Here is a 24,155-nt window from a genome sequence, read left to right as displayed (position 1 = left end):
ATGTTTGGGGCACCTAGGTGGCTCAGTTGGTTGGGCATCTAACTTCGGCCCAGGTCATGATCCCGCGCTCCGTGGGTTCTTGCCCTGTGTCGGGCTCCGTGCTGACAGCTCGGAGCGTAGAGCCTGCTTCAGATTCTGTGTCTCCCTCTCTCTCTCTGCCCCTCCCCTGCTTGTATTCTGTATCCCAAAAATAAATAAATATTAAAAAAATTTTGGGGTCGGGGGGCGCCTGGGTGGCCCAGTCGGTTGAGCATCCAACTTCATTCGGCTCAGGTCATGATCTCACTGTTCGTGAGTTCGAGCCCTGCATCCCACTCTGTGCTGACAGCTCAGAGCCTGGAACCTGCTTTGGATTCTGTGTCTCCCTTTCTCTCTGCTCCTCCCCTGCTTGTGCTCCCTCTCTCTCAAAACTAAATAAACATTAAAAAAAAATTTTTTTTAATTTTTAATAAAAAATTTTAAAAAATAAGATGTTAAAAGGAGATATTTGGTAGAGAAAAAAAGAAAAGCTGTGACAGTATGTGCAGGACTAGGAGTTCCAGTGGGCAGTAGGGGCTGGTGTGGTATTAAATAGGGTGAAGACAGAAGCCATTACACATTACCTGTGTTCTAACACCTAGCACAATGCCTGGCACACATTAGCTACTCATTAACCGTTAAGTGAAAAAATGAATGGAACCTTCTAGTACAGAACTCCTCAGCAGTGCCCTGGTACATGGTGGGCAAATGGCAAGCACCAGGGCACCTTGTTTTCAGTAATATTCCAATGAGGATTGGAAAACAAAGTAAATGATCAAATAAAACCCAGTCCATAGTAGACTGGAAACACACATCATGGCTGGGACTGAAAATTTGAGGTTCCAAAATATACAGAAGCAGTCAGATGTTCTTCCCTTTTCCAGATTACGTCTTCATAGTAGTCATAAAGGGCTCAATGTGCCATTTTTAGTCACCTTTTTTATATCTGTTCAATTGAAGCTAAATCAAATTTAGTAATATGATGAGTTTTCCCACAGATAGGACAAGACACAAATCTTGGGCTTGGAGATGTAGGTTTTGTTTTGTTTTGTTTCTAATGCTTCTACTGGAAATTCTGATTCATCTCCAGGTCTCATATATAAATTATGCATTTGGAATGGGCACAGGTGTGTGTTGCAACCTGACAATCAAGCATCGTTAGTTATAGAGGAAAAGGATGGAGCTGAACTGCTAGCCTCAGCACTAAGCAATGTTTGAAAACTGGCAGGACCTATGGAATCAGTGCATTTGCCTCCCAGAAAGCTGCTCACAGACTCTAACGTCCATATTCCTCGGCTTTCACTTGGAATCATATAGAAGCTCATGGTGGTTCATGGTTATCAGGAGCTCTGATTGGCAATGGCAGTTATAAATATATTGGACTAATGGGAAAAAATGGGAATCATCTTGGTTTGAGTTCTCCAGAAGCAGACCCTGAGATAAGAATTCAAGTACAAACATTTATTTTGGGGGGAGGAGATTCCAGAAAACACTGGTTGGGGGTGAGGAGGTAAGACTGGAAAGAGAAGCTCTTCAGTAAGAGAGCATCACCAATCAAATCACACTCGGGGGCAATTGGGGGGCTTCTGGGAGACAATGTAAACATGCCTCAGAGCTATCCCACCCAATGGGTCAGGGACTGGGGGTATTAATATACCGCTCATGTTAGTCACTGAGGGCTGTTTTTGGAAGTGTTAATTCTCTGAACTTGTGTGGCCTGTTGCATCAGTATTCGGGCAGTGCACACTCTGGCATCCAGAGCAAGCCCTCAGGCAGAAAGACTCTTGTCCTTGCTGCCACTGGAAGTCGGGTCAGAGTGCACTGAAATGGTGAGGGCCCAGAAGAGATGGGCAGGACACCAATACTGTCTGCCACAGGGATGAAATTAGCGATTGTGCACAGTGAAAGGGAAAGGTTCTCGGGATCTATGTTCAAGAAAGAAAATGGTGGGGTTCTTGGTTGTTATTTTAAAAAAAACTGAAGAAAGAAAAAAGAGAGGGAGGGGAAATTATAGCCAAATGCTTATAGTGGTTGAACCTGGGTGATGAAAGCATGAGGAGGCCATTATACTATTCCTTTTGCTTTGTGTATGTCTGAAATATTTTCATAATAAGTTAAAAAACAACTAGAAATTTTATTAGATTAAATCTTCTGATCTTTGACCCCCCCCCCCCCCACACACACACACACCCACCCATCTATTTCTTCCAAAGGGATGCAATTTAGTTCCATTTACTTCTCAGGAATTTCCTGAGAAATTATTTCAGATGCCTAGCATGACTCTGAGTCTTAGAAGGTATTTTCTTTTTACTCTTTGATAGTTTTTCTTCCTTCTTTATATTTATTCATTTGTCTGTTAGACATTAGAAGATCAGAAGAACTCTCCTTGTTAAAGCCTTCTGGTGACTATTTTAAAAAGAAGAAAAAGAAAGACAAAACTAACAAGGAGCCCATAATTGAAGATATTTTAAATCTGGAGGGGTCTCCAACGACTTCAGGTCCACCAGGTATGATTCATGACAGGTGTTTTGTTTTATTCCATGCTTGAATCCAAGGATTTCTTAAATCCCTAGAAATCTCACTCCTCGGCTCCTCCCTCCTCTTCTTCCCTCCCCTCCCCTCTCCTACCCTCCCCTCCCTTCTCCTCCCCTCCCCTCCCCCCCCCCAAAGAAGGACTAAAATTGCAGGATTCCTGTGATGAGGAAAGGATATGCAATTAATTTTAGAACTCACAGAATTTTTTTAACAAGGTTTTTTTTATATTTCATTATTTTTTTAAGTAGGCTCCACGCTCGACGTGGGGCTTGAACTCATGACCCTGAGATCAGGAGTCGTGTGCTCTACCTGCTGTATAGCTCATTATTTTAACTGTGTTAAATAATGTTACTGATGAAAGCAAAACTTTAGGAGAATTGGCTGTGAATTTGGGGAGAAAAGAGATTCGTTGGATCACTCAAATATACTTTTCCTGATCCTATCTTCATGTGATTCTTTTCTGAATGCAGTTTAAATTTTGCATTGGGCATATGGATGGGGTACCTGAGTGGCTCAGTCGGATAAGCATCCGACTTCGGCTCAGGTCATGATTTCGCGGTTTGTGAGCTTGAGCCCCGCGTCAGGCTCCCTGCTGACAGCTCAGAGCCTGGAGCCTGCTTCAGATTCTGTGTCTTCCTCTCTCTCTGTCCCTCCCCTGCTCACGTTGTCTGTCTCTCTCTCTCTCTCTCTCTCTCAAAAATAAATAAAACATAAAAATTTTTTTTAAATAAATAAATTTTGCATTGGGCATGTAACAGGAGGGCAGGTAAAAATTCTGGAAAGACAATATCCTTGTCTTTTTATATAAAAACAAACTGCTTAGAATATCAAAGGTTTTCATACAGAGTATATCCCAATGCAAAGAGTAAAAGGGATTATTTGCATTTTCCTTACACAAACCATGTGATTTATAAGCCATCAACTAGCTATGTTCTTAAAACTGGCAAGTACTATTATTTGTTTAAAGGATTTGCCCAAAACTATAGTCTGTACATGCATTCTGTGAGATCTTCTGTTCTCTAATGGTGCCAAAACTTACTGCTGAAATAGAATTTTGGGTTTTTTTTTTAAGTTTATTTATTTATTTTGAAAGAGAGCACACACAAATGGGAGGAGCAGAGAGACAGGGAGAGAGAGAGAGAATCCCAAGCAGGCTCTGCACTGCCAGCAGAGAGCCTGATGTGGGATTTGAACTCACAAACCATGAGATTCTGACTTGAGCCAAAACCAAGAGTTGGACACTTAACTGACTGAGCCACTCAGGTGCCCCAAATAGAATTCTGACTTATTGAGAAGGAGATAGTCCCAAGCCTTTGTCTGGGTTGGTTTTGGAAGCTTTTGCGGCCTGTGAGTTCTCAGTCTTCCCAGGAGGTAAAAAACGTCTCCCCTGTCATGACTCATCTCCTTACTTTAAATAGTGCAAACAATTAAATTCAAAATCCATTTTAGCATAAGCAGTGTTAGTATTTATTTTCCCAAAGATTCCTCCCTCTGAATCTCATGTCATAGTACAAGCTTGCCTCTGCCTTGCAGTAAGTCCTGGATTATATAGTAGAACCATGACTCCCACATATGATCCCATCAATGGAACGCCGGCGTCATCCACCATGACATGGTTCAGTGACAGCCCTTTGACTGAACAAAACTGCAGCATCCTCGCATTCAGCCAGCCCCCCCAATCACCAGAAGCATTGGCTGATATGTACCAGCCTCGGTCTCTGGTTGACAAAACGAAGCTTAACGCAGGGTAAGGACATGGCTCCGTTTTCCTTCTCTGTTAACTGGTGTTGATACAGTAAGAGAGATGCCACAGAGGTGGGGGAGAGGGGATTGTTTAATTTTTAAGTTAGCATGCCTGGGGATTGTACACTATTAGCAAAAATCAGTGCTGATTTTGGCTACAGAAGGGAGAAATGCCACCTTTGGTCACTGCAAGAACATTTGAAGTATGGCAACATTTATGTGTTCTGGTAACTCAATGGATTGCCCTATGTGAATACTACTTCTCCATCCCTGTGGATGTGCAAAGTGTTTTTGAAGGGATGTAGAGCAGTGTATAAGTGGGTTGGTCCCATGGGCCAGTGGGGAGATCCAAGGTGGCCCACCTGGCCCTCATCGCCTTTTGTGGAACACCACATCTTCGGTTAGGTGTTTGAATGAGTGAGTCCTTCAGCTTTGAAGTCATCTCAGAACATACACTCAGACTACTTCTCAAACCACCATTTCTTTCACTCCCCACTGTTCACCACATAAAGTCAAGTTTGTTCACAGCCTTCTACTCCCAATGAGAGCTGGCCCAGCAGATGTCTCCATCCCGTGCACTCACATACCCCATTCCCCCTACGGTGCACACACACACTTTCTATCACTACCTTTGCTCTGCTGCAAGATTCTTTTCCTTCTTCCTGCTCGACCCAGCCCCTGCTTGTCCTGTAAGACCCAGCTACATACTGTCTCCTACTCAGAAACTCCATTCTGGATGGGTTCACCTCCTTGCACTCCTGTTCTGACACTTACTCGCTCCCGTGCCACCATTTCCTACCTTACGATGCTCACTCCCCCACTGGACTGTCACTTCCTTTAGGACAGAGGTTGCATCAGTCATCCTTATGTTCCCCTCCCCACCCCCCCAGCCGAAAGCCTGTTATAATAGACTTTCAAGCCATCTTCATTCTGTGGTACTGGATCACTCATCCCTGCCTCGTTCTGCTATTAACTTTTCATCTCCACCTCTCCACCCCTCACCATTGCCCAGTACTTATTTTTCAACTCTAGAACTGTACCACCCAGTATAGGGGTTACTAGCCACATGTGGATATTTACATTTAAATTTGAATTTAATTAAAATTAAAGCGTGGCACGAGCCACATTTAAATCTTCAGTAGCCACATGTGACTAGTGGATACTCTATTGGACAGAGCAATATAGAATAGTTCCATTGTTACAGAAAGTTCTGGACAATAACATAGACCCAGCATTGAGTCGGACCAGCTGGTGTAGAGGAGAGGCTGTGTGGGAAGTCAGCAGGTACAGATTTTCATTCTGGCTCCACAACAAGGCACATGACCTTGAACATATCACTTAATGTCACTAAGACTCCATTTTCTCACGTATAAAACTGAGAAAATAAGAACTGCCTTGGCTCCTTCACTGGGTTACTTTAAAGTATCTGTGTAAACAAAATATATATACAGAAAGCACTTAGAAAGTTGTAAAAGCTATAAAATGAAATGCAGATACAAGTTATTATCAAGTCCTCTCCCTTACAGGTTTTTGGTTATATTACTCGGACTTTGTTCAAGGAAATACACACACACACACACACACACACACACACACACACACACACGTGTACATTTATATATACGTGTATATGTAAATGTAAATGCATGTATATAAATTTAAGTATGTATACAAACATGTTATGTAATATTGTAATATATGTGTGTAAAATGGATTGACTTTTAAAACCCATCCTATTGTTTTCTAGTTGGCTGGACTCCTCCCGTTCCCTTATGGAACAAGGCATCCAGGAGGATGAACAGCTGCTGTTACGATTTAAATACTACACTTTTTTTGACTTGAATCCCAAAGTAAGATACTTTTTCTCTTCTGTCTCTCCTTTTGCTTTAATGTGAATGCATGGAAGTGTAAAATTGCGTCATTTAGTTATCAGAAGTAGGGTTCGTGTGTATAATCTTCTGTTTCGCTATGTAGGGTTAGAATGATCAATGTATATATACTGTCTTTGGATTTTCGTCTTTTACTTTCTGGCAGGTATGGTCAGCTGCCCCTGAGTTGGCAGGAGTTTGTGGGGGTCTTCCTGCCCAGCACAGTGTGCTCTGCCCCTTTCCATCTACATAAACAAAGGAACAAGAGGAGAGTGGCTCACAGAGCCGGAATCCTTAATGCTTAGGAAGGAAGCCAAGGTTAAGAGCAGGTTCTCATGAACAAGCCCCATGATGGTGCACACTACACTCCCCACTGCAGGGAAGAGGGACCATCTGTACCCCAGCTGGCTACCAACTCCCATTACGTGCACACCTGCCGCCTGAAGTTTACTAGGCCAACTGAGCGGTGAAATAAATCCTCTGAATTTCTGCCCCTTCCTCACCCCTGCGTGGCCTGTGGAGCTGTAAGTCAGCACTTAACTGGCCAAATGTAGAAAATGTAAACTGAGTCACCAGCCTCCACACGCACAGGATGGTTTTATCCTAGTTTCATGCTTATTGCTCTTTCCCGTTCATTGCCAGGCACTTGTTTGAGGAGGATGCCTCAGGCCACCTCTTCTGTGTAGACCCTTTTCTCATGCATGGTGGTGATTCTGCTTCTCGTGGCACTGTCTTCTCCTTGATCCTGATTTGAAGTCTGGTCTTCAAAGGCACATCTCTGCTCCCACTTCTTCCTTAACTGGCATCTTCTTCAAAATAAGCCCTATTCCTTGTCATTTCTGTGGAGCTCCTGCTCAGTCTTTGGTTTAGATCCAACTTAATGCCCATGGCCCTAGCTTGTGTCTAGAGTGCATAACTTCCACTGAGTCATGGCAAAAGAGCGAGTTCTGGCTCTTTGAAAAAACCAAACTTTCAGGAGAAACTACCCTACGGCTTTTCCTAAAAGGGAAGGGATTTTTTTGTTTTGATTTTTTTTCAAGGTACTGTGAATGTCATGTTTGCTTAACTGGTAAGCAGTTCTCTCTGTATGGCTCATGAACAAAACTGATTCGAATCAAACAGCCAAATAGAAGCTGTCCACCCAAAGGTGACAGGAAGACTCAGGCTTTGGGGATACAGCTTTGGGGCATAAGAACAGTGATCCCCAACCACTTTAGCGTTCCCTTCTCCCCCTTTCTAAAGTAGGGAATGCTATAAATATAACCTAATTGAAGGTTCTTACTATGTGTTGAGTAGATAGAGGGGTACAGAAATTTAAGATGTGGTTCATGTTTTCATAAAACCTACAATCAACTCTAGAAGAACAAAGACATCACCCAGAAAACCATTGTAAAGCTGACAAGGCACCCTACAAATGGGAACCAAACTGTGCAGTAGGGTCAGGGAGCTTCTCTTCTCCAGCTTTCAGAAGAGAGATGCAGGCAGGCTGTAGCACTGGGGTAGCAGGTACTGATTGAAATCTCAGATATACAAAAATACTAGAATATACAAAATTTCAAAAATAATATACTTTAAAAATACAAAACCCAGCATCCATAAAAGAAAACATTGGTACATTCGTAAAAAATGAAAGTTTTATGCGTGCCAAGAAACTATATACAAAGTTTAAAAGTCTTGGCAACACATACAGATAAAAGGTTAATTCCCCTAATAGAGAGCCCCCAGAAATCAGTAATAAAAAGACCAACAACCCAGTAGACTAATGATCAAAGGATGGGAACACACAGTTCATAGAAAAGGAACTACAATGGCTTTTAGCCTTGTACTGACAAAGATCAAAAAGTTTCATGCACTATCTTTGCAAGAGTGTTGGGAAAATGGCTCTTCGTACACTGCTTGTAGGTCAAAGTACAAATTAATCTGATCCCTATGGAGGGCAGTTTGACAATATGTATCAGAATTACAATTCTACATAGCTCTGACCAGGCAAATCCACTCCTTGGTATTTATACACAGTTATACTCAAATATGTGAATTAACATGTCTGCACAAGAACAGCCTTTGCTACATAATTTGAGGAAGAAAATGGGAAACTACCTAAACATCCATCAGCAGGGAAGTGGTTAAGGACCTTATGATACATCCATACAGTGTTGTAGCTAAGAAGAATGAATCAGGTTTCTTTTGATGTAGAACATATTCAAGGTATATTATCGAGTGAAAAAAAAAAAAAAAAACAACAAGGAACAAAACAGTCTATAGAGAAACTACCATTTGTGGGGGGAAAGGAAGGGAAGGAGACTTAACTTTTTATTGTACATTATTTTGTCCCTTTAGGATTCATTCAAAATGAATTTCTTCATTGTGTATTACTTTTCCCCCATTTAAATGTGTGGATTAAAAAAACTTTTATAATTCCAATAATTCACAGTATTTTTTTTTAAAGGTTCAGTAGAGAAAAGGCACTTCAGTTTCAATGAGAATCCTAGAGGACACTGAAAGTCGCCTCACAGCTAATAGGGAATCCTGAGTGATTAGATCTAAATAGTAAACCTTTCCTGAGAGAGTGAAACTGTGGGAGGCACGTTTTGTTATTTGTTTGTATTGGTTTTGGGTGGAAAGAGAGAGGGGTTCACTGAATTGACTGGAGGGGGAGAAACAGGGATTCAGGCAATGGAGGTGGTAGAAACCACAGCTTCCAGTCTGGGGTTTCTATTTTCAGTAAACCAGAAGACAAAGGAAATCTAGGGCCAAGGAGAAGGCAAGAGTAGCCAATCCCCACCAAGGGAAACATTTGCAATCCCCATCAAGGGAAACATTTGTTTCTAAGTTAGGAAAACCAGGGACTGAGTTCTCAAAGAGAAAAAGACCTGTCAGGGTGCCTGTTAATAAGTGACCTGCAGGGGCGCGTGGGTGGCTCAGTCAGTTAAGTGTCCGACTTCGGCTCAAGTCATGATCTCACAACTAGTGGGTTCGTGCCCCTAATCGGGCTCTGTGCTCACAGCTTAGAGCCTGGAGCCTGCTTCGGATTCTGTGTCCCTCTCTTGGTCTGCGCCTCCCTCCCTCCCTCATTCATTCATTCTCTCTCTCTCTCTCTCTCTCTCTCTCAAGAGTAAACATTAAAAATAAATAAGTGACCCATAAAACCTGGGACCTTGTGATGTTCCAGAGCCTCAGGGGGGAACGTGAACAAGCCTCCAAAGAAGAAAATCCAGAGCTCTGCTGGCTCCACAGAGAAATCCAGTATTCCTCAGTGGGAGCCAGGCTTAGCCTGTCCTTTCTAACATCTTCTACTAGATCCTGTTCTCCTGATGTCAATTTGTAAATGTAGGTGACTTTTTCTTTCAAGGAATTGTTTTACTTGGCTTCAAGGGAGTGGTGGGGAAATTAGGTTTGTTCAAGTGTGGAAGCTTTAATTTTTTGAAATCTTTACTGACTGCATTGGAGAGAAAAGCCTTATCAGGTGATCTGACTTAGTCTCACTAAAAGTCCTACAGCATTAGGATTGTAGACACTGTGAGTGAGTGGCAGACAGACAGATATGATATGACAATCCAATTCAAATTTTAGTGGCTGCACATAGTCTTTAGATTTTTGTCTTTAGACTGTTAATTAAGCAGGGGTCTTTGGGGGGGGAGGGGCAGAGATTGTTTAGTTTTTGGTGTGCGTTGTGTGTGTGTGTTTTTTAGTTGTTGTGTCTTGACTGCAGTATAGTGCCGTAAAATTCTAATATAATGATTGTTAGTACATTCACGTGGTTGTGCAACCATCACCACAATCCAAAAAAGTTTTGCATCACCCAAAAAAGTTTCCTTATACCCCATTTCTGGTCATTCCCTGCTCCCAGCCCACCACTGGTCTGCTTTCCCTCTCAAGGTTTGCCTTTTCTGGAAGCTTCACATAGATGGAAGCCTCCAGAATATAATCTTGTGCATCTGAACTGTTTGACTCACCATGTTTCTGAGGTCCCCACTACATATCAGTAGTGTGCTCCCTCTTACTGCTCAGTGGCCTCCCGTCATGCATGTGACCCACATTTTGTTGAGGGACATTCACCAGTTCACCAGCTGAGGGACACTGGAGCGTTCCCAGCTCAGGGTTGCCATGAATAACACTGTTGTGAACATTCTCACATGTGTTCTGTTTGGGCTCGTTGGGGGAGGAGACTGGGGCTAGCTCCTGAGGTGTACCATGACACCTGGCAAAGTTCAGGAAGCAAAGACAGACTTTCTTAAAGTTCTTAGTGTTCCAGCTTCCGGAATACCACACTTTTGGGTTTTCACTTGTCTTGCCTGGCCAGCAGCGTTAGCACTGTTGAGGAGGAGCGTGCCTGTGGACAGGTCCCGTTTCCTGCTGGACCAACAGCAATGCTGTTGCTGGTTTGGGCTTGCTATGGGTTTTTACCTCCCCTGTCACCTTTCTTCTAGTGTGTATAAGAGTAATGCAAAAGGAAAAATAGGCTAATGATAATCAACCTTTGATAAATCTGTTTAGGTGCTCTATCTTTCTGTTCCTCCTCCATACTTTCTTCAACTTTTGTTTAGAGGATATAGTAAATTGTATACTCCCTGTGGGGAGTACAATGGATACAGAGCTGCAGTTTTGCAAGATGAAGAGAGTCCTGTAGATGGATGGTGGTGATGGGTTTTCCCTCCAGTGGAAGTGGTGATGAAAGAGAGGGGGAAATAACGGAATCGAGATGGGTCTATGTGGCCCCTTGAAGATGCTCTGGAAAATATTTTGAGAAAGTGCTAAGTTCGGAAGTAAAATGAACTGGGGTGGTGGAAAGAAAGAGAGAGGTATTTCCTTCACTTATCTGAATGCAAGTTTATTGTTTCTGATTAACAAGGAATGGCCTCAGTTATTCCAGAATTTTTGTACTGAGGAATATAAATACGTGCCCTCCACCAACACACACACCTACCTGTTTCTTTCTTTAGTATGATGCTGTCCGAATAAACCAACTCTATGAACAAGCCAGGTGGGCCATTCTCTTAGAAGAAATTGACTGCACGGAAGAAGAAATGATGATCTTTGCAGCATTACAGGTATGAGAACTTCAATACGTTTTTTTCTGGAAGAAAATGAACTTGTTTTCTTAAAGTTTCGTTTTCTTCATACTGTTTTTTTCTTTGAAGAAAGAATTGAAAATGAGGGGAGTCTATTTAAATTTAAAATACGCCTCATAACCCACACACATGCCCATCTTATATAAGGTGTTAGTCTTGCAATTCTTATCCTCACTACAAGTTCAACCAGTGGTGGGGAAGAATTGAGTTTGAACACAACTAAATATAAATCTCAAAATAATGCAGATTAAAATGTCATCTTCCCTTCATAGGAGAGAGATCTCCTTCCAGGAGATGTTTGTTACTATGAGGGAGTGGGGGGGATTGCCTTCAAAAAGAAGAAATGGCTAATGGATTTATTTGAGTTTATAACATTTCTAAAACCTCTGTTTGCATTGTAGTATCACATTAGCAAACTGTCATTGTCAGCTGAAACACAGGACTTTACACATGAGTCCGAGGTCGACGAAGTAGAAGCAGCACTTTCTAATTTGGAAGTGACCCTAGAAGGTGGAAAAATGGACAATACCTTGGTATGAACTTTTCTGGTAACTCAGAACTGTGGCTGTGTTCTCATGGATTGACAAACGTTAAATGAGTTGTTTTTTTGTTTTTTTGTTTTTAATTTGAACTAAGAGAAAAATGGCGAGCAAGGGAGAAGGGCAGAGGGAGAGAGAGAAAGAGAATCTTAAGCAGGCTCCATGCCGAGAATATGAAAGCGGTCCCTTCACTCAGGTCTAGAGAGAACTGCCCAGTCCATGGCATGGCTAGCTGTGAGAATGAAGAAGATGCTTTACAGATACAAAGCCTATGATCTACCTAGTCATCATGCGTTGCACCTGGGCAAGGTGGACACAGTGAGGGCCTTTATTCTGGGACACTGTAAAAAGTTTGTGACACCTACTGACTTCAGTAAATAAACAAAACCTTCCGGTGAAACATAAAGTAGTACAACTATTTTATCATATCCTTATCCATGAAATGTGGCCAAACAGCAGCTTTATAATCAGAATGCCTCTCCTATCTGATTCATTCGTTGAATGCCGCCCTTCCTTTAACTTCTTCAAACGGTAGGAGTAAATATTAGTTTAATTCACATTGAATTAGACAGTGGATCCATTGTAACTGAATATAAATAGTAACATAAAAATGAGTCATATGTTCTTAGCTATTTGGTTCATGTTTCCTTATGATTAATTTCCTTCAAATGGGAAATTGGTATCACGCAAATGCAAATATTCTGTACAAACTAAATGCCAAGATTCTGTAGAGATTCAGAGCCCTGTCTCACATTCATGGGAAACACAGGCCCATGAAATTGGAGCTCTCTTTTGTCTACTTCCTCCACTAACTAGATACACAATGACCATTCTCAGAATAAATGAAAAATTCCCTCCTCCTTCCCTCGATATTTTCATGCGATGCTAAACAGTAGGCTTTTCACTTAGGAGGCAGGCACCAACAGACACTGCAGAATGAACTTTGAACCAGGTTCCTTTTGAGAAGTTAATCAGTGAACTAAACGTAAGGAGAGCTACTCGCTCTGAGGTAGAATTTGTACAATATTTTATTTGTACATAAAAGTAGCAGTTTCTAACTCAGATTTTTAACTTGAAAGGTAGTGTTTGGTCAGTTTTTTTAACCCCTTTTTTCATTTGCATGACATGTGACATAAAAGTGAAAAAACAAAAAGCAACCTGTAGCTTAACAAATTTGTATTAAATTATCACCCACATCACCACCCAAATTAAGAACTAGAACTTTGCCAGCCACCCAGAAGCCCCTGCACATGCCCCATCCTACTGTCTGCCCTCCTCCACTCCCCAGCCGCTGAGGTAACTGCTAGAAATGTGGCTAGTATGATTGAGGAACTGAGTTTCTCATTTTATTTAATTTTAATTAATTCAGATTTTAATAACTCCATGTGATGAGTGGCTATAGTACTCGACAGTGCAGGTAGAGAGTATCAACACCACCTAATTACTGCTTATGAAATATTATCTTTTTCCTTAGGAGGACATTACTGATATCCCTCAACTTGCAGATAACCTCAAATTATTTAGGTAAGTCACCTTGAAGGAGAAAGAGATTGCTCATAACAAAGCCTTGCAGGTAAAGAGTCCAGGAATTTACATTTTTTTTAATGTTTATTTATTTTTTGAGAGACAGAGACAGAGTATGAGAGAGGGGGAGTCACAGATTCCGAAGCAGGCTCCAGGCTCTGAGCTGTCAGCACAGAGCCCGACACGGGGCTCAAACCCATGAACCATGAGATCATGACCTGAGCTGACGTCGGCTGCCTAACCGACTGAGCCACCCAGGTGCCCCTTTATTTATTTTATTTATTTTTTTTTAATGTTAAATTGAACCTCATTAGTCAGGTTCATGGTTCAAAGGTAAGAGCATGGGCTTTGGTATCAGATAGACAATGGCCTGAATCCTAGCTCAACAACACACACCAGCTGAGTTACCTAGGGCATTGTCATGTATTGGAGCCTCGGTTTCCTAATCTATAAAATACGGATATACCTCCTCTTGGATTTATTGGGGGGAATTAAATGTAATAATATATATGAAGCATTGAGCATGGTGCCTGGATCACATTAAATGTTCAGTAAATGAGGGCGCCTGGGTGGCTCAGTCGGTTAAGTGTCCCAACTTTGGCTCAGGTCATGATCCCATGGTTTGTGAGTTCCAGCCCATCAGGCTCTGTGCTGACAGCTCAGAGCCTGGAGCCTGCTTCAGATTCTGTCTCTGCCTCTCTCTCTGCTCACCCCACCCCCCACTTGCAGTCTTCCTCTCTCTCTCTCTCAAAAATAAACATTAAAAAAATTTTAAATGTTCAATAAATGGTGGTGTAAACATGGCCAGTGTTGGCAATTAGTGAACATATATACTAGACTGGAGTTTCTGTCATGGTCATCTGTGAGGCTCAGGACTTGACATCATTTGAAGGTTCTTTCATGGTTTAAAAATCAATTGTCTCTAGAATGTTGGTGCTGGACTTGCACACAGTGATCTCCCAGGTTTATCTACCTCTGCCTGTTAAGGTGTTTCTGAAAAACTCCCCAGTGACCTCGGATCAATCTGAAACTGTTAAAAAGGCAGAGAATTTTTTTTATTTTGTGGAAAGAAAGGACTGCTACATTTGTGACAGTGCCAGAAGTGTGTTAAGATGAAAAGAATAAGACCCCTTTGAAGTTCTATCAGTTATTCATGTCACTTTATGGTTTGTTGACTTTTCTTAACAAGCCGGCACCTCACTGGGTCAGTTGGCCTGAAAAGAAACACAAGTTGCTTTTGGTAATACATGATGCACAAAAAGACTTGGAAAAGTGAACAGTGAATCAGGTATAAATGAGAAACAAGCATCCAAAGGTACCCATATTTGTCACTGGGTTTCTACAGGTTGCTTTTTTTTTTTTTTAATGTGTTCATGGGATGTGGTCTCAAACAGTAGGATCATTAATTTAACTTTTGTGGCATAAATGGTTGCAACCACACATATTGTTATAGCCAGAGCTACATAAAAAAAAGTAATCACTTGAATCCACAAATACATCTTTATAATTTTTAAACAATCATTCTATGGAGACAGTAGGTTGCCATGTTCTCTGCATAGAGCAAATCCGGCTCTTGACAAACCAAATAACCACAGTTCCCTTCCTATAGATGTTTTTAGTGAAGGAGATGATATCCCAGAGTTAAGCCCTATATCCACTTCACTTTAATGTGATTGCTTTGCTCAGGCTCACAAAATTGTCTTCATGTTTCACGGTGGTCACTATATCTACCAAAGGTCTAAAGGTGTTGAATTTAATAGACAATATAGTTCATGGAAGAAAGAAAGAGAGAGAGAGAGAGAGAGAGAGAGAGAGAGAGAGAGAGAGAAAGAAAGAAGATAAGGAAGAAGGAAGCAAAGAAAAAAAGAGACAGGAAGAGGGGAATGGAGCTCTATTCCTGGTGGGTGTGTGACCCATAAAGGCCCTTCGTTTCCTTGGCCTTCCTTTCTTTATCAGTAGAAAAGCACGGAGCTAGTCCTTTGATTTTTAATGTTTCTTTTTCTTTAACAGTGAAGCTCTTTTTTTTTCCCTAAACAAAATCAGTTGAACCCACTATATAAACACTAGATTTCAGTTTCCAGCAACTGATTTAAATGCACCCAATCTAATGCAAACCTCGGTCTTGCCATAAATACCTAAGAGTGCTAGATAAAGGAAAAATAAAAGAATTGTAAATACAGAGTTGAGGTGAGACTGGGAAAGTCCAGTTTGCAGGAAATGCAGAGGAAACCTAATTCTACAAATGAAGCCTCGGATGCACAGATTATCATGGCCTAGGGCTGGGATTTTAGTCCCTGGGCACAGATAGGAGATGAAGTTTTAGGCCTATTGTAAGGCCTAAAGCACAAGACTAAAGCCCGTGCCTAAAAACAAAAACTCACAAGGGCAGCCTTCTGTGTTTAACAGGGAGAGACTGTCCACCAGCCAGGAAGCAGTAAGTTCATCCTTGCATGGGGTTCCGTGTGGGGAAATGAAAAGTCTCTCCGGAGAAAATGGAGCCAAATCCTGTGTCACCCAAGGATGTAGATTTAAATTTAAGTGTCTTACATGATAGGAGAATTCTGGGGAAAAAAAAAAAAAAAAACAGAAACCAGCCCATGACACAAAACCTGTGAAGCCCTAGCAAATGTAATTGCTACCTGGAGGGAAATATCCACAATCTAGCATGCATGGGCCTTATAGAGAAAATAATAACCCTCTAAAAAATGAGCCCCCAATAAAAACTAACCATGTAAGTTCATGAACTACCATAAAGGAAAGACAACAGACCCAACAAGCAAGAAGATTAGCAGTTTCAATAATTTTAGGTAAGAGAACAATCTGAAAAAAACATAAAATGAGTATGTTTAGAATCCTTAAGGAAATTAAAAGGTAACAATCACCATGAAAGAGAAGAGGCGATATTGAAAAGGAACCAAATAGAAAATCTGGAAACAAAAAATTTAGTCATCGAAATTTAAAACAGAATAGGTGCATTGAATGTCAAGTTTAAAAACACAGTTGAAGAGAGAAAACAGAAAGGTAGAAATGGGAAATATGTTATCAGTAGAATGAGAAGTTTCATTATATACTAGGAGTTCTATAAGAAAATATGGGAGAGAAGCAAGTATTCAAAAAAGAATGCTTGAGAATTTTCCAGAATTGTTAAAGACAAAAATACCTAAATTCAGGAATGGTAAATCCCAAGCAAAATAAATCACTATAGATGCACATCTTAATAAGGCCAGCCATTGATAAGGGAAAGTCTTTAAATCAGAGAGAAAAAAACAGATTTCCTAGCAAGAAAAACAGCGGAGTGTGTAGCAGACTCTTCGTTGGCTGGGAAATATCTTGAAAGTGCTAAGAGAAAGTAGCAATCAGTCTAGAACTTTATGCCCAACCAGCCTTTCAAGATTCTACCTTATGCAAACCCCTAAATATAAACCAGACAAGATACAATTCTATTAGTAAGTTACATATTTAATAAAAAACAATGATTCATGTCCAGACTGTAAGGTGTGACCAGTGTTGGAGAGACTACTTTGGAAACAATTAAATGGCTCCACTAGAGGATACAGAGACAGAAGCCACACATAAAATTCATTCATTACATCATTCACAGACAAGTTACTGTAGGGAAGTAGGCAAGTTACTATAGCAAAGAACATCCCAGGCAGATTTGCACAATGTGCTATCGGAGATTATCAGTGAGAGGAATACAAGACCCCAAAAACACAGAGGAATCTTTATAATACTTCATAAAGAGAGAGTGACTATGAAACCTTTGGTGCCATGAAGAAACACTGGTTATCACATAGAAAAATATCTCTAAGTGGAATTATGCACTCTTTTTTTTTTTTTTTTAATTTATTTTTTGAGAGAAAGAGAGTGCTAGCAGGGGAGGGGCAGAGAGAGAGGGAGACACAGAATCCAAAGCAGGCTCCAGGCTCCAAGCTATTAGCACAGAGCCATACACGGGGCTCAAACTTATGAACCGCGAGATCATGACCTGAGCTGAAGTTGGATGCTTAAGCAACTTAGCCACCCAGGTGCCCTGATACACTCTTGTTTTTTTAAAAGCTAGTGTTCCAAATTTATGACCTGTGATGACAACTGGCCATCATTAATAAGCCTCCAGATGCTTCCAAAATAAGAAACCTCTCCTTTAAGGAAAAGGTGATTGTGAAATAAGAACGTAATCAGTATTTGAAAGAGATTAGTGCTATAAAGAGAGCATTATTTGCAAATATTTCCATGGTCATAGTGTTGCCAGTAATGATACTGCCTATTAAAACAGTATTATCTTGCCTTAAATTTTGATCACATCTCTCAGTTAAGCTGACAGTCTGATCAAAAGGGGGGAATTGTTAAAAAGAAAACCACAGGCCCAAAATGGCATCGCTTAGACCACCTCACCAACTGGGGCTTTATACCTAATTGCAGTTTCAACCTTCCCCAGAAATTAGTCTTAACTGGTCAGTAGAAAATTTTCCAATCAGCACCGCTGAAGTCATCTGTCACATGGGCCTTCCATCTCCCAAAAGATGAGGTTAATTCACCTAACAAGACCTCCTGCCCTTCCGCACCAGGAAGGTGACCTTGCCTAGAACAGCCCTTTCTTTTGCTAATAACTTTCTTACCCCAACTTCTTCCTATAACAATCCTCCATTTTGTACCATACCTTAGAGCTCTCCTCTACTTGCTAGATGGGATGATGCCCAATTTATGAATCACTTAATAAAGCCAATTAGACTTTCCAAGTTTAAAAAATAATATTATCTGCACACCTTTAAAACTTAGAAACAGAATTTGTCTGCATTAAACACCATCCAAATGAAGTTACAGTATTTTTTTTTTTAAGTTTAAGAAAGAGAGCACACACAAGCAGGGTAGGGACAGAGATTGAGAGAGAGAGAGAGAGTCCCAAGCTGGCTCCACACTGTCAGTACAGAGCCCAATGCAGGGCTCCATCCCACAAACTGTGAGACCATGACCTAAGCCGAAATCAAGAGTCGGATGCTCAACCAACTGAGCCACTGAGGTGGACCGAAGTTATAGTGTGTTTTAAACCCACTTATTAAAAATATAAAAATGCAACGTATTCTGATTAATCTGCATAAGTGAGTGATTGACATGAGGGAATATGGAACTCCGTAGCTTTGTTTCAACAAAAACCTTCAAAACTAGGTAGATGGCACTATACAATGAACATTGTGATTTAGAGTAAGCATGGCCAATAATGTAATTCCTCAACTGGGATTTATGTAAGTGAGTAACAACCTCCCTTTTTAAAAAAAACAGAGTTCTTCATATTCATTTTTAATTAATATATTTGTATAGGTTTTATAACGTATGTTACAAATACTACAAATTAACAATTGTAAATATGTTAAGCGAAGGGTATTATATTTACATAATATATATGGGTAATATTGACCCAGCTCTTGCTTACAAGGTGCCCAGCTCTGACTCACCTCTACACTTTGCATGTGCTGTTCCTACCTTCTGAAATTTCTCTTCCCTTTTCTCCAATCAAATTCTTACCCATCCTTTATTCTATATTTAAACACTGTGTCCTCTGTAACTCACCACGCTGCACATCCTTGTTCCACGACGTAGCATATTTTATTCATTGATATGTGCATTTCCCTCTTGACCCTATGGGCTCCATGAAGATTCAGAAGACTGCCTCAATTCTTGTGTTTATCATGCCCCATGCAGCCACCTTCTCCACTTCTTCCCCTACACTGTCCTGCTCCAGCCTCTGGAACATGGAATAGGAGCAATAATCATTAGCTTTGGGAATTAATGGAAGTGCCCTGGAAGATGAACCAACCTGGAAGACGATAGCAGTGGGAATCTTTTGATACTCTTAAAGTCCAGTTAAAATGGAGCAGCAGAGTTTCATTCTTAATTATGAATAGAAATATTTAAATGCCTAGGACGTAACTGAGACCTTACTATCTTTTGTGTAAAGGCTTGTCTTCTGATTCTATTTTGAAAATACTATTAATTTTGGAGATTCTGATTCTTAGACAAATAACCTTCAAATGTGTTCCTTAGAATTATCGTAACTACAGCTTTCAACATAATATTATTTTGATGCAATGGCTTTCTAAATCTTGGAAATGTTACCTGCATATAATGTTTTTCCATTTTATTTTATACTTTCTGTGTTATACACTGGCTTTTTAATGAACATTTTCTCTCTTATCTTTGTGTGAAGTGTAACACATTTTTAGCTAAGGAAAGACGATGGTTGACATGTTAAAAGTCTTGCCCCAAATGATGTATGAGTAGGGTTAACACAAGGCTTCCTCTCTTCCTCTCATTCTTGAATGCAGAAATCCACTGCTCTAGCATGAGATTCACCCCCACAGCCGGGACTGCTCCACAGAACCATGGACAGCCCATGTTATCTTTTCTTTGACTAGCTATACCCCCTTTCCCACTTCCCAGCTCTCTCTCATGTTTTCTATTTTCAGTGACCCAATTGAGACCTGCTATTGGCACCACCAACCTTGTCCAGCCCAGAGTACAAAATGTTCCGGCCCCCACAGATATCACTTTTGGAGATCTTCCCCCAAAACATTTTTTAATAACAGCAGAATCTATACAGATTAGCTGTAGGGTTTTTGTGATTTCCATGACTCGGTGGAAATTCTCTGGGGGGTTTCTCTTAAGGATCAAGAGGAAACCACGGAAAATGTTGCTTACTTTTAGATCTGATTTTTAGTCCTGTAACTTGAAAACTGTGTTGTCCATATGGACAGCTTTTTCAGATACAAGAAGTATACTGAAATTACAGGTGTCCCCAGATTCATGGATGTTTCTCAAATAACAGTAATAGTTTATTGAGCACTTCAGTCATGCCAGGTCCTGTGATAAGCACTTTCAGAGATTACCTCTTTCTATCCTCACAGAAGCCCTGTGAGTTGGAGGCTCATAGGGCAGTCACACAGAGGCAGTGCACGTGGCCCAGGCAGATGAAGTGTCTTTCCCAGGGTCACACATTAGGCATCAGCAGAGCCAGAATGGTCTAACTCCTGAGATTCTGCATTTTCTACATATCATATTAAAAACCCCATTTTTACTTTTTAGAAATGAGTTAGCAATTTGAAAAGTACTTTCAGAAATAAAGAGTATGTCATATGAATGGGTTTCTAGAGCATCTTGATCCACTTAAAATTTGCAACGTGTCCCTGTGTTTCTAGGTGGTTGTTAAAAGGCTAATTGTACTTTAATTTGCAGGCCCAAGAAGCTAATACTGAAAGCTTTCAAACAATATTGGTTCATCTTTAAAGACACATCTATAGCCTACTTTAAAAATAAGGAGCTTGAACAAGGAGAACCAGTAGAAAAACTAAATCTGAGAGGTAAGAGAGTCCTACATGAGGGTATGGGCTTGTCATGACCCAGCTAGCATGCATATGAAAGCCAAGATTCCTACCCAGTGAAGCAGGGTTGACTTCCAGAGGAACCGCTCTATCTCACTGGTTTCCACACAGCAGCCTGTCTGCAGCATTCTGCTGTCCTTTCTTCCCCAGTGTGGCCAAGCCTATGAAGTGGTGGTAATTGCTGTCATCAGTGTAGTACATGAGGCCTTGTAGGATCCCGAAAACTTTCTAAATTCCAGGATGGTTCTGTTTAATTTAGTGTCGCTTCAGTTTCTGTACCAATTTCTGAAAGTGGCTGTGAGTGTACTGGTAACTCCATTAACTGAAAATACTTAACCATTGCACTCAATTTCCTTATCATATGGTGACAGTGAGAAAACTCCCTCTGCCCTGATTTATTTTAAAAGTTTATATTCATAACTCAGTGCTACTATGAGGCAGAATAGCCAAATCAACCTGGAAAATGAATTCAGTTGATGACATGTTTAAAATGATAAGAGGGGCGCCTGGGTGGCTCAGTCGGTTAAGCGGCCAACTTCGGCCCAGGTCATGATCTCGCAGTCCGTGAGTTCGAGCCCCGCGTCGGGCTCTGTGCTGACAGAGCCTGGAGCCTGTTTCAGATTCTGTGTCTCCCTCTTTCTCTGACCCTCCCCCGTTCATGCTTTGTCTCTCTCTGTCTCAAAAATAAATAAACGTTAAAAAAAATTTAAAATGATAAGAGAAAATAGTTTTTGTTATCCATGTTAGTTATTCATGAGTCTTACTTAGTTATCCTTTAATTAATGTTGTCTGCTTGCTCCTCAGTTTTTCAAAAGAGAACCAAATCTGAAGGGCTTACGTTCAAAGTGTTTCTTTTAGATGCACATCTGATATTGATATAACAGATTTCTCAGAACTCAGTTTTGTCCCTTCCTTTTATCATTCAGGCTGTGAAGTTGTGCCAGATGTAAATGTAGCAGGGAGAAAATTTGGAATCAAGTTACTAATCCCTGTTGCTGATGGTATGAATGAAGTGTATCTCAGATGTGATCATGTGAGTAAAACCACAAAAATGCTAACTCCCTTCACCTGTATTAAACCTAAGGACAAACCAGCTCAGATGCTTTTTCAAATCAGAACACTCATCAGTCAGCTATTACTTTGTAACAAACAACCACAAAATCAAATGACACATACCAGTAAACCTTGGTCTCTGAAACATCTATGGGCTTGGATGATCCAGCCTTGTGTCAGCTGAACAGATCTGCTTCCAGCCACAGGTCTGGCTAGGCTTGGCTCCTTACTGGAGGTAAGCGCACTGTATTCTGGGTACCCAGCTGCCTGGGGAGGCTCTGCTCATAGGGATGGCGGAAGTGCAAGAGAGGAACTACAAACGTGGCAGACCTCCTAAAACTTGAGCTTTGAGTGAGTACACTGTTATTTCCACCTACGTTCCATCAGCTAAAGTAAATCCATGGTGAGGCTCAAAGTCAAGAGGTGGGAAATTACACCCTGGCTCCAATGAGACAGATCGTAAAATTACATGGCAAAAGGTGTGGATACCAGGAGGATGAAGACTGAGGTCAGTAATTCAGCATACCATACTCACTGTTGCTCTGTAGAATTCTACCGTTCATCTGCATCCCCTCAGCTTCTGAGACCACTCCACTTGGTTCCCTGAGGTGAAAAATGAGCACACACATTAAAGAACAATAGAGGCCGCCACTGACTGGTTCAGAGCCCATCAGTGGACCTGATTCCTACTATGGGATTCAAGTATTTACTAAGCATAGGCCAGGGTAGACATTATATGGGAAATCAGTTAATGATTTTTTTCCTCATGTCCTTCTGTCATAGAGATCAGACATGATATGAAAATGGAAATATACATCAAGGAAGTCTGTCGGGTAGCTTGGGTTTTCATCTGTCTGTGCTCCATGGAGCTCCTGTGTCCTTGGTTTATCTTTAAATGCAAAGTTCCCTGCATGGAATTTATCACAGCTGACATTCCTATTCTCTAGCCCTTTAGCATAGAGAAACTCAACATGGGACTCAAAAGCTTTTGTTGGGTGTTAAATTAGGTGATTGACAGCCACGCAGAACATGTGCCACTTCACATCTTTCCTTGCTTGGTAGGTGACAGTTTTGTATATTGTCGAGATAAGAGCCCACCTCCTGCTCTGTTCCCAGCAGGGTGGCTCTGTACTTGAATTTGTGTCTCAGCCCTCTGATGTTTGCTGCAGGAGAATCAGTATGCCCAATGGATGGCTGCCTGCATCTTGGCATCAAAGGGCAAAACCATGGCAGACAGTTCCTACCAGCCAGAGGTTCTCAACATCCTTTCATTTTTGAGGATGAAAAATCGGAACTCAGCATCTCAGGTGGCTTCCAATATCGAAACCATGGACATAAACCCGGAATGTTTTGTGTCGCCCCGGTGTGCGAAAAAACACAAGTCTAAGCAGGTACTGCTAATCTTGTTTGAGTGATTGTTTGCAGTAAATTCTCTATTTTCTGAAGTAAAATGAGGAATTAAAATGATTGAGGCCATCATCATAAAAAAATCAGCTCATGGGGATATTTGACTTTGGACTCCGTATTAGACCATGTTAAGAGATTATTGTTCATTTTGTTAGCACTGACTTCTGCTACCTAAACATGGTAATATTCCCAGATTTAATTAAAATTATTTAGTCCCCACAAATTAAAACTTTACATTGTGCTCCCATCAGAGGGGGTTAAAAAGTTACGCAAATAGACTGATGTAAGTGGAACCATTGTCCATGGACACTATATAGACCCTAGAAAGAGGGACCCAGAACTCTCCATCTCCATGAACCTTACAAGTTTATGTGTTGGTTGATCTTGTTCCTTCTTCTCCCCGGTGATTTACGTGTTTTGTTTCAGAAGGAGAGAGAGGAAGCAAGAATGAATGAATGGGTGAATGAATGAATAAATGAATTCTCTTTGTAGAGCTACAGTTGGGCCTTGCATTTATTTTTCTCACTGGGGATCTGAGCTAAAGGGACGATTATAGAATAGTCACTGTATGCTAAGGACAGTTTGATGTCTACCACTTCTGCTTAGCTGGCAGCCCGGATTCTAGAAGCCCACCAGAATGTGGCTCAGATGCCCCTGGTCGAAGCCAAGCTGCGGTTCATCCAGGCATGGCAATCTCTACCTGAATTTGGCCTCACCTACTACCTTGTCAGGTGATTACAATGTTCACTTGCCTCTCTTGCTCTCTATGTGTTTCTAAGTGCCTTTCTTGGATCCCAGTTTCTTCTCAGTCTAGAACATAGAACTCTTTTTATTTTAGAATATTGTCCTTTCACAAATGGCCCAAACACACTGGCTGCCCATAACAATCTTCTATACCTTCTCTTCACAGACCTACCTGGGCTCCCTGCTTCTCCCCTTGTTCCCTAAGTTTTCAAGTTGGCAGCCTGAGTGATCTGTTTAAGATCTGAGTCAAACCATGGCAGCCTCTGCCCAGAACCATCT

At 41.1% G+C, this 24,155-nt stretch overlaps 1 protein-coding gene across 3 annotated transcripts in view; it reads left to right on the top strand.

Annotated features, from left to right (window-relative positions):
* The window catches only part of FERMT1 (FERM domain containing kindlin 1), a 35,427-nt gene that overhangs the window by 6,386 nt on the left and 4,886 nt on the right, over positions 1-24,155 (top strand). For all 3 annotated transcript variants that reach the window (XM_019462558.2, XM_053890421.1, XM_019462560.2), the window contains 10 exons: positions 2,379-2,525; positions 4,087-4,300; positions 6,044-6,146; positions 11,105-11,212; positions 11,635-11,766; positions 13,247-13,296; positions 20,527-20,651; positions 21,599-21,705; positions 22,895-23,116; positions 23,739-23,863. In XM_019462558.2, the coding sequence (XP_019318103.1) occupies positions 2,379-2,525; positions 4,087-4,300; positions 6,044-6,146; positions 11,105-11,212; positions 11,635-11,766; positions 13,247-13,296; positions 20,527-20,651; positions 21,599-21,705; positions 22,895-23,116; positions 23,739-23,863 (1,333 nt within the window). The remainder of the gene's footprint in view (positions 1-2,378; positions 2,526-4,086; positions 4,301-6,043; positions 6,147-11,104; positions 11,213-11,634; positions 11,767-13,246; positions 13,297-20,526; positions 20,652-21,598; positions 21,706-22,894; positions 23,117-23,738; positions 23,864-24,155) is intronic.

The sequence above is a fragment of the Panthera pardus genome, unplaced genomic scaffold (genome assembly GCF_024362965.1).
Source record: "Panthera pardus isolate Hobbes unplaced genomic scaffold, ASM2436296v1 HiC_scaffold_25, whole genome shotgun sequence".
Classification (NCBI taxonomy): domain Eukaryota; kingdom Metazoa; phylum Chordata; class Mammalia; order Carnivora; family Felidae; genus Panthera; species Panthera pardus.
This window is presented reverse-complemented; position numbering and strand designations above follow the sequence as displayed.